The following is a 10,478-nucleotide window of genomic DNA, read 5'->3' on the forward strand; positions in this document are numbered from 1 at the left end:
AATGCTTTTTTCACTCCAAGAATACTTACGCTCTGGAACTCATAAGAACTACCACTGCTGGGTCAGACCACTGGCCCATCATGCCCAGAAGTCTGCTCAAAGACCAGCACCCTAACTGAGACTAGCCCTACCCGCGCACGTTCTGGTTCAGCAGAAACTTGTCTAACTTTGTGTTTTTCTTTAGAACAGCCTCTGGTAGCAACAGTTAGCATAACTGAGTTAAAAAATGGCTTGGACAAGTTCCTGGAGGAAAATCCATAGGGCCAAGGTAACGGATTATTCCACAACAAATGCACTGAAGCTCACAGGAATTGCATTTGTCAGGGGCTTTGTAATATTGAGACAGACCTGGGGGAAGCCACTGCATGGAGTGTTGCTACTATTTGGGTTACTGGGCTTGATGGACCATTGGACTGACCCACTTCAAAGCAGCAGCTACAAGGCCTGAAGAGAGAGAGAGCGGAAAAAAAGATGGATTTTCCTTCTGAAATTAGGTCTCATAGATGAACATAAGGATGTTAGAAGAGATACTAGATTTTTCCAAGAAGGACTCAAACCTGGAATTTTCCTTAGCACTCAATGAATAGTAGGAGACTGTAACAGCAGTGAGGTTGATTTATCGCTAAATAACTCCCAAGTACAGATCTTAAATAGCGAATCCCGTCCTCATGTATTATTTTCTAACCATCAAACTCAAATTGTAACTCAATCCTTCTCTCACCGCCGTTGTAGTTAGCATTGTGGGACTATACAATGGGGACGAAATTGCGGTCACAGGTTTTTCTTGGGTGCGGAAATCACAAGCCCCGCCCCCGCGGGCCCTTTAAATTCTTCGAGTGGGTTAAGGGCTTCATCTCTACAGCTGGACTTCCTTTCAGGTAATAGCGCTGTGTAGAAGAGTCCTGACTTTGATTTGGTGCTTGGGTTTTCCCCTTCTGCAACGGGTAAAACCAGGGAAGGCTGGTGACGGGGCTTTTTCGGGGGGGGGGGGGCGGACGGACGGACGGACGGACGGACAACTCTAGTTCTTGCTGTTTGACTCTTTCCGTTCACTTACTGCTTCTTCTCTCGCAGAAATCCTTTGATTTGTTGGCACCTGCACGATGGGGAAAGAAAAGATTCACATCAATATAGTGGTCATTGGCCACGTCGATTCTGGCAAATCCACCACTACAGGCCATCTGATCTACAAATGTGGCGGCATCGACAAGAGAACCATTGAAAAATTCGAGAAAGAGGCAGCTGAGGTTTGTGTTGGAGGGCTTGATCAGCTGACTCTCTCTCTCTCTCTCTCTCGGCATGCAGCGCCTACAAAATCCAGCCCTAAGAGCTGAAAGCCCAGCTGTTGCCCTTCTAAAGCCTCCACTATTGCGCACTTGCTGCCTTCCTGCTTCTAGAGTGGCCATTTGCTACCATAGTCCCTAAAACGAGATGGATATACCGCCTTCCAGCAAAACAAGTTTCCCCTCTCCCCCCCCCCCCCCTTGTTGCCTGAATAGCATTTGCCACCCCTGTGCCCTGCCTTTATTATACCCTTCATTCTCTGGAAAAAAAAAAGCAAGGGAGGGAAGCTGCATTAATTTCCTGATTCGAAATCCATCTGCTCATGACCTTTTTGGGTCTGTCTTCCTCTTCAATCATATTGTACTGAAGTCTTCAGATAAACTATTGCTCTTTTCCATGTAATCTTTTCTTATTGGCTTTTATTCTTATCTTGGGATTAGCCCCAACCTATGCACTTAATAGATGGGATCTTGGTGAGCTATATGAGTGAGTTTTGGGGGTTTTTACTAAAACGCCAAGCTATGCAACAGTTTCTCTAGTTCATTTCCTGTTTTGGGTTATATGGCTTTAGTCAGAGCACTAACTTTGCAGATGTCTTAATGTCTCCAGATGCACAATAGGATCTTGGCCTTCTGATAACTGCTCTAGGGTGTAAGCTTGTTTGCTCCATTCTTACCATTAATTACCATATTTTATTCTTGTGTTTTAGCATATACTGTTAGAAATGTAAATCTGCATCAGTCTTCTCCTCTATGAACAGTTGTAACTTCAGGGTGTTTTTGTGGGGTGTGGTTGGTTGTTTTTTTTTGTTGTTTTTTTTGCATTCTTGGGTTGGTTCTACTTCTGAAGCTGGTGTTTTATCCCCATAGATGGGGAAAGGCTCTTTCAAATATGCCTGGGTACTGGATAAACTGAAAGCTGAACGGGAGCGTGGTATCACGATTGATATCTCCCTCTGGAAATTTGAGACCAGCAAATATTATATTACAATCATTGATGCTCCAGGGCACAGAGACTTTATAAAGAATATGATTACAGGCACTTCACAGGTATGGAATAGGTTGTCTCTCTGGGTTACACATCTCATTACTGATCCCACTTGCTGACTCTGCTTTGACTTTGTTTAGGCGGACTGTGCCGTACTGATCGTTGCTGGTGGTGTTGGTGAGTTTGAGGCTGGTATCTCTAAGAGCGGACAGACCCGTGAGCATGCCCTGCTAGCATATACTTTGGGGGTGAAGCAGCTGATTGTTGGAGTGAATAAGATGGACTCGACAGAGCCCCCCTACAGTCCAAAACGCTACCAAGAGATCACAAAGGAAGTTGGTGCATATATCAAGAAGATTGGCTACAACCCAGCAAGTGTGGCTTTTGTTCCAGTTTCTGGCTGGCATGGTGACAACATGCTGGAGCCCAGTGCCAATGTGAGTTGCACTTTTCCAGACACAGTGGTCATGGTGGGGGTGGGGGACTGCCTAGGGTAATACTTCCAACTGGCAATAACTACTGCATTGACAGACATATGATCAACTAGAAAGTATTAACACAACAGGTGTCGATTGTCTCTGTCATGAAGTATCAAATGCTGATAGCATTGTGGCAAGTGTGTACAGTAGTTCTATGGTAGGAAGACACTTACACTAACTCGGTAAGTGTCCTGTAGACTGCTTTAGAGCAGTAGATAGTGGATACTTGGGATGCAATGCATTAAGAGTTGTAACTTTAAAAATAATTAGTGTCAAACTTACAACCAACTTTTTTTTTTTTTAATGTTTTATCTTCCATAGCTGGCCAACATAATGCCAGTTTTTAAAGATTGCAGAGGTGGTCTGGGAAATTAGATAGCAAGTCTGACCAGGCAAAATGGTAGTCTGAACAAAAATTACAGACCATAATACATAATCATGGATTTAGTTAGGGAAATCTTGCCTCGCCCTTCTTTATTTGAAGGGGTAAGTGGAACAGTTGTGTATTTGGATTTTCAAAAGGTATTTGACAAGATCTCGTGAGACTTTGAGGAAATGAGAAAGTCATGGCATGTCCTTTTATGGATTAAAAACTAGTGAAAAGAGGGTAAGATTAAATGGTCAATTTTCCCAATGGAGAAGGGTAAATAGTGGGGTTGGGACTGCTGCATAACATATGCCCATCTCTAGGTCATTAATAAAAATATAATGGTGAATTAAATTGCTGCTGACTAAAGTTTTTAATAGAGTATTTCTGAGTTGTGCTATGCCTAAACAGGTTCCAGGTGACTTAACAATATAAGGAATAATAAAACACATATGCTAATTTTTAGCAGTTTTGAGGATGGTTTTGAACAGAGTAAGGGGAGGGGGGAAATTGAGGCTTGTGAATTTTGCAATACTGGACATTAAAATGACAGATACATTTAATAGGAGTAAGTGCAGTGATGCATATGGGAAAGAGGAACCCAAACTATAGCTACATCAGGAGTTAGTGCCCAGGAAAAATCTAGGCATCATTGACAACATTCACATTCAGCTCAGTGTGCAGCCAAGAAAGCAAATAGAATGGAAAAGGAAAGACATGTTATAATGCCCTTGTGTTACTCCATGGTGCAGCTGCATCTTGAATACTGTGTGCAGTTCTGGTAATATCTGAAAGATATAGTTGAATTAGTAAAGTACAGAGGAGGAGGATTATAAAAAGGGATGGCATGACCTCTGAGGAAAGGCTAAAGTGGCTAAGACTGCTTGGAGGAAATGAATTTTGTTATTTCTATAACATAAATGTATGTTTATATATCGCATAAGCCTTGTGGTTCAAAACTGACCAGTGTTGGTGAGCTACAATAAGACTCGAAGGAGATAGCAGTGGAGTTACAAAGGTGGTGACGGTATATATTTTAGGAAGTTGCTCTACAAAGTGGTAGAAATATTAGTGACAAGGGGCTGTCATTTAACTTGGCAGCAGCGGTAAACTGTAAGATTTAGAGGAAAGCAGTTGTAGGTTACAAACTAAAACTAAATCTTAAGTTCATAGACCGCATCCTCTCCATAAAGGTAGAGCTCGGCACGGTTTACAGGACCTTTAAAATAAGGAAAGGAAAACATAATAAGAGTTAGTGATTATAAAGAGGGTAGCAATTTTCTCATTTTTGAGAATAACCAAGTTTTTGGATGCTTGCAAAAGGAGGCCTAGTGGACTAGTGTCGGTGAGCTAAGTCATAAGTATTGAGTAGCTGAACAGCTGAATTTCAGGGGAAGGTATGTGTTGGGGTTGGGGTTTGTTTTTGTTTTGTTTTTTAAAGGAACTTCCTGACGTGCATGTAGGAGGGCTACTTTGACCAGTTGACTCAGTTCTGGATATTTGGTGGCAGCTTGGTAAGATGGTAGTCTGATCAGCCTTTGAGGGGAAGAAGATGTGTGGACTGATCAGGTCTGGCAAATATGAATTGATTGAAGTAGTTGGGGGCAGTAGACCATATGAGGCATCTGAATTTGAAGAGCACCTGACCTTCAATTGTCTTGATGGCACGGAGTTGTGGTTGGGTTTTTTTTTAAGTTGAAAAGATTAGCCTGACAGCAGTGTCTTGGAGTACACTTAGTTTCTGGAAGTGTTTGCATAGTCCTGCTAGGTATACAATGTTGCAATAGTCAAGGATGCTTAAGACTAGTGCCTGGACGATGAGTTGAACATTTGCCAGTTCAGTGTTTCCTTAATGTGTTGAAGCTTTACTTATGACATTATCCACTTGGACTGACATGGATAGTTTGACTAAGGTGGACACCCAGGACTTTAATTATAGGGGAGATTGGAAAGTTTGTTCCCCTCAAAGTGAGGAAGTCTTAAGTTGGTAGATGAGGCTATATTTTTTTTTTTTTTGTATACCGCCAAAGCCATAATAGTTCGAGGCGGTTTACAATGAGAAGTACTGGACAATCAGTTTGGCATGGACCATTTATTCTTCTATAGTAGACAAGTCAATGCTCTGTTTCTGTGTCAGGCACGTAAGACAGAACGATGGTGATGTCGTCGGCATAACTGTAGTGGGTGTAGCTAGGTTTAAGGGGCTTATTATAAAGCTACTAAGCATATATAAAACTGGATTAAATATTTCTTCACTCCAAACTTTGGAGTTTGTTGAAAGACAAAGTAGTGAAAGCAGTTAGTTTAACAGGCTTTGAAAAAAGAGTTGAGTAACTTCCTAAAGTCTATAAGCCATTAAGATGACTAGAAGAAAATACTGTTCCTTCTAGGATAAGCAGTATAATCTGTTTTTTACTTTCTGGGATCTTGCCAGGTACGTAGGACCTGGATTGGCCACTGTTAGAAACAGGATACTGGGCTTGATAGATGCTTGGTCTGTCCCAGTATGGTAACAAGTCTCAAATACAGTAGCCAACTTAAAAAAAAAATAAAATAAAAATTGACATCTGTGTACTGGGATCTTTTGAGTCGTGCTGTGTTGTGAATACTCTTGAGGAGAATGAAGTTGTCCTTGACTGTCAGAACTTCTAGGTACAAAACCCCTATTGCCTCAGCCAAACGGTATCTCCTCAACTTGCCTATAAGTATATCCAGATAATCTATTAGGGCTATAATGGATGTTTTAGAGGATGGGTTGCCTCTTTACTGGCTGGTAAGGGACTCTTCCTAGAACTCTTAATCTCATTATACAACTTTGGTACTTGATTCTTATCTACAGGCATTTATAGATTAAATGGCTCAGAAGAAGCATTGGAGTAGACAAGTGAAGCCAAAGACTTGCATAACTCCATAAGATCAGCAGAATATATTCTTCCTGGTAAATGAGCTGATTTGTTGTTTCAGATGCCCTGGTTTAAAGGCTGGAAGATTGATAGGAAGGAGGGTAATGTTACTGGAGTTACTTTACTGGAAGCTCTGGACTCCATCATCCCCCCAACACGTCCTACGGATAAACCCCTTCGTCTGCCCCTGCAGGATGTCTATAAAATTGGAGGTGAGTAACCACCTTGTCCTGGTGTATATAGGAGGAGTTCATGTCTGGTCTGATCAATTTCTCTCTTCAGGTATTGGTACTGTGCCAGTGGGCCGTGTTGAAACTGGTGTTATGAAGCCAGGAATGGTGGTGACCTTTGCACCCTGTAACCTCACAACAGAAGTAAAATCGGTAGAAATGCACCATGAAGCCCTACAGGTAGCATTTCCAGGCGACAACATAGGATTCAATGTGAAAAATGTGTCTGTGAAAGATATTAGACGAGGGAATGTAGCAGGAGACAGCAAGAACGATCCTCCCATGGAGGCCGGCAGCTTCACCTCTCAGGTGAGGGGCGTGGGGATTCTCTGACTATCTGGCCTTGGGGGCCCCACTTTTTAAGTCGTATGTCTAGCATATTGGTACTTGGTGCTGTTATCCTGACCCTGTCTTCCTATGACCACACAGTGGGTGAAGGGGTTGGCCCTCTGCAGTGTTTAGGGGAAGGTATGCAGAGGACACAATTTCCAGCCCCTGTCCAGTGCACACTGGATACCCACTTTGCTTGTATGTGCACCTCTGGGCTTTGAAGAGAGGAGGGGAGGACTGTCTCTTGAAAGGTGCAATCTCACTTGCTATAGGAGATGAAATGGGATTCGTAAACCACTCAAAAAAAAAAAAACGGTCTACATTAATTGTGTACTTGGGGCAATGAAATGTTAAGTGACTTGCCCAGAGTCACGAGGAGCTGCCGTGGGCATCTAACTCGTTAGTTTTGAGAATCTTCTAAAAGAAAATCTCTTCCCCTCCACCCCTCAAAGTTCATGTGTTAGGGGATGTTCTAGTTCAGCAAGTCTTTGTCTAGAGCTAGAATAACCTTCTGGTGTTCTGCTCCATTTGACTGGATCCTATACAGTTAGTTACACTTATGGGCATAGGGAGGGAGGATCTTAGCAGCTATTCCGCTTTATACCCAAGAGTGGGCAACTACACAGATCAGGCCCGAAGCAGCAGATGTCCAGGTCTCCTTCCAGCATCTTTTCTTCCCTTGATCTAACTTCTAGAGCAGTGGTTCTCAAACCTGTCCTGGAGGACCACCAGCCAATTGGGTTTTCAGGCTATCCCTAATATACATAGTGGGAGGTAACGGTTCATAGACAACAGCGCGAAAGACAAAGGCGTGCCCAGACAATTGAGCGCAGCGCGGAGGTGCGCGCCGCTCAAAATTACTGTTTTTAGGGGCTCCGACGGGGGGTTTTGTTGGGGAACCCCCCCACTTTACTTAATAGACATCGTGCCGGCGTTATGGGGGGTTTTGGGGGTTGTAACCCTCCACATTTTACTGTAAACTTAACTTTTTCCCTAAAAACAGGGGAAAAGTGAAGTTTTCAGTAAAATGTGGAGGGTTACAACCCCCCACAATGCGGCACGATGTCTTAAGTAAAGTGGGGGGGGGGGGGGTTCCCCCATGCCTCCCCGTCGGAGCCCTGAAAACATTAATTTTGAGCGGTGCGCGCCTCTGCGCTGCGCTCAATTGTTTGGGCATGCCTTTGTCCCGGCGCGCTTTTGACCTGACACCGGAGGTAACAAGTATGCTGATCTTTTGGGGAGTTACATCATACAAATGCAGACATAGGGATCTAAAGTCATAACCTTCACCAAGACTGTCCTCCTTCCTTCGCTGCTTTCACTTGGTCATATTGTATGCTTGGCATAGGCCTTCCTTCATGTAAATATTTACATATATACAAAACACTTTAAGATCAGATTAGAACTAGTGCAGCAAACTTCCACGTCTGTCCCCTTCTTTCATATGCATGCTTAAGTCGCAAACTACTGTTTGACTTTTGCATTTTCTCCTTGTGTGGCTCATCTTGCACAGGTTATTATACTAAACCATCCAGGTCAGATCAGTGCTGGATATTCTCCTGTATTGGATTGTCACACTGCACACATATCCTGCAAGTTTGCTGAACTGAAGGAGAAGATTGATCGCCGTTCAGGAAAGAAACTGGAGGATAATCCCAAAGCTCTGAAGTCTGGAGATGCTGCTATCGTGGTCATGGTTCCTGGAAAGCCCATGTGTGTGGAGAGCTTTTCACGCTACCCACCTCTTGGTAAGCATTTAGCTAGCTAATGCTTTTATCCAGTATAGAAGCAACTCCCCAGCCCACTAGGTGGTGGTCAAATGATGAAACATGCACTTTTCTATTGCTGGCAAATGCAGTTTCTAAAAGCCACTCCAGGGGGCACACATGGGCTTCCACTATAGCCTGCAACATAGGATTTATCAACCATGCATGGTCAATGGAAAACTTGTGAAACCTGTTCAGTTTTGATGGCACTTAACACTGTGGTCCATTAAGGGCTTGTACCATTTTTGCTCTTAACAGAGCAATAACTAAAATAATGCTGTTGCCTTGAAGAAATTACACTCGCAAGGCCAGTTCTCCTCAAATAGTCATGTCTATCAAGCTACCTAGGTATTAACATACCATAAACACATTAGTGCCATTGTTCAGACATCACATGATACATTCGTTCTCTAAGCTTCTTGATACTAATTCAGTAAACATTCTTATACATTCACTTGTCATTTCAAAACTTGATTACAGAAAAGGAAATCAGATGTTTGCAAATACAGAACACAGCAATAAAAATAGCAAAAAGCAAAGAAGCTTGACCATGTGACCTCCCCCCCCCCCCCTTTATTGATTAAGGCACACTGGCTTCCCATAACTCATCAAATTGCATAAAATATTCCTTTTTCAAACCTCCCTGAATTACCAGTAAGATCACTTGAAATGTAATTCTCAGCATTTATTTTCAATTCCTTCCTTAAGATAACACATTCAACTACTCCCCAAACTTGGGAATGCTACTCTTTAAGGGAAGAGGCATCCCTAGACTGCTTTTAAATCTAAATTAAAATCATTCCTAGTCAAGGATGCTTATGACTTATAACCATCCTATTAAGGATGCATAGCATACTTTTCTCCTAATCTGACAGGTTTCCCCTCTATGTACCTCCCTTTTCTGTTTTTCTTTAACAAATGTAGCTCTCCCCCTTTTTTCCTATCGTTCCAGCATGTCTGTCTTGTTAATATATATTTTACATATAGGATAAGACTAGTTAATGTATTGCCCTTGTTTTTATTGTGCTCAGATTAGAAGCTTGAATAAGCAGAATAACAAATTTTTAATAAACTTGGAAACTCCAGAGATTTGGTAGATCATCTTTGCTCTAGAACTGTAAAAATTGGCATCCATAGCTCCTTAACTGGGGTGTCAATTTACCTCTAACAATTCACTTTCTTTGTCATAGGTGCCAAACATTTTGCTATATAACGTAATTTACCCAGAATGGTAACTGCTTCCTATCTAACTCGCAACTAAATTAATCAAAAGGTCTTTAGGTGTCCGGGTGGGGGGATTGGCTCGGCTCCATTTTGTCATATTGATTCGTTTAAATGATGTAGGATGAATTCTAACTTCTGCCTAATCCAAAATAAGGAGTTTTTTATATTGTCCATTAAGTTAAGGACTAACTTCTCCCCCTCATTATTTGGCTGTTGGCATGTTAACAGTTAATATCCTAGGTAGAAGTAATATGTAACTGCACCATCTAAAACTGTTTCTGTTCAGAAGCCTTAACAGTATACACAGGGGGAGATCTAAATGGCAATGTGCCTTCCCCCCCACCTTGCAGGACGCTTCGCAGTTCGTGATATGAGACAGACGGTGGCTGTAGGAGTTATAAAGGCTGTGGATAAGAAAGCTGCAACTGCTGCAAAAGTGACCAAATCTGCCATCAAGGCCAGCAAGAAATGAGGAGGCTGGTGCACATGCTGACCTAGTTTCAGAAGATCAATGATGTGAATATGAGAATTGTGTTTGTAACTTTGGGCTCAGATTTGAAATAAAAGGCAAGTGGACACTGGTGACCTTGTGTATTGTCTGAAGGGAAGGAATGACTAGCACTAAACGACCTGAAATGCTTTCCAGGAGTAGCTTCGACCACTAAGTTGCATAGCTCATCTCTGCACTAGAAAACCAAGCATGGTTAGACATTCCCTATTGCATGGATGTGTCCTAGATGCTGGTAGCAACTATGTTGGGTTTGCAAGATGCGTCTGGTACAGTTGGACATGGCTGTGAGTCTGAAACAACTCGGTTCAGAAGACTTGTACATGGTTTGTTGCTAGCTCGGTGGCTCCATCCTGGTGCTGGGAGCTCCCCAGGCACTTAGGTTTCAAGATCTCTAGAA

At 42.5% G+C, this 10,478-nt stretch overlaps 1 protein-coding gene across 2 annotated transcripts; it reads left to right on the forward strand.

Annotated features, from left to right (window-relative positions):
- The first annotated feature begins 793 nt into the window (after positions 1-793).
- On the forward strand, positions 794-10,155 carry LOC117365885 (elongation factor 1-alpha, oocyte form). 2 transcript variants are annotated; one of them, XM_033956807.1, is made up of 8 exons: positions 794-878; positions 1,075-1,247; positions 2,154-2,333; positions 2,412-2,708; positions 6,082-6,232; positions 6,303-6,559; positions 8,094-8,328; positions 9,921-10,155. In XM_033956807.1, the coding sequence occupies exons 2-8, from the start codon at positions 1,104-1,106 to the stop codon at positions 10,040-10,042; spliced, it is 1,386 nt and encodes a 461-aa protein (XP_033812698.1). In that variant the 5' UTR covers positions 794-878; positions 1,075-1,103; the 3' UTR covers positions 10,043-10,155. The 2 variants fall into 2 exon arrangements, with proteins under 2 accessions (XP_033812698.1, XP_033812699.1); XM_033956808.1 differs by having other exon boundaries at positions 6,303-6,430.
- Positions 10,156-10,478: the final 323 nt, after the last annotated feature.

Source organism: Geotrypetes seraphini, chromosome 8, assembly GCF_902459505.1.
Source record: "Geotrypetes seraphini chromosome 8, aGeoSer1.1, whole genome shotgun sequence".
In the NCBI taxonomy this organism is placed as follows: domain Eukaryota; kingdom Metazoa; phylum Chordata; class Amphibia; order Gymnophiona; family Dermophiidae; genus Geotrypetes; species Geotrypetes seraphini.

Bases quoted from the DNA above. Each gene is read 5' to 3' on its own strand.
- LOC117365885 (XM_033956807.1), top strand. From the start codon at position 1,104: ATGGGGAAAGAAAAGATTCACATCAATATAGTGGTCATTGGCCACGTC. The intron at 1,248-2,153 runs GTTTGTGTTGGA...TTATCCCCATAG, and splicing joins TCGAGAAAGAGGCAGCTGAG to ATGGGGAAAGGCTCTTTCAA. The intron at 6,233-6,302 runs GTGAGTAACCAC...TTCTCTCTTCAG, and splicing joins GGATGTCTATAAAATTGGAG to GTATTGGTACTGTGCCAGTG.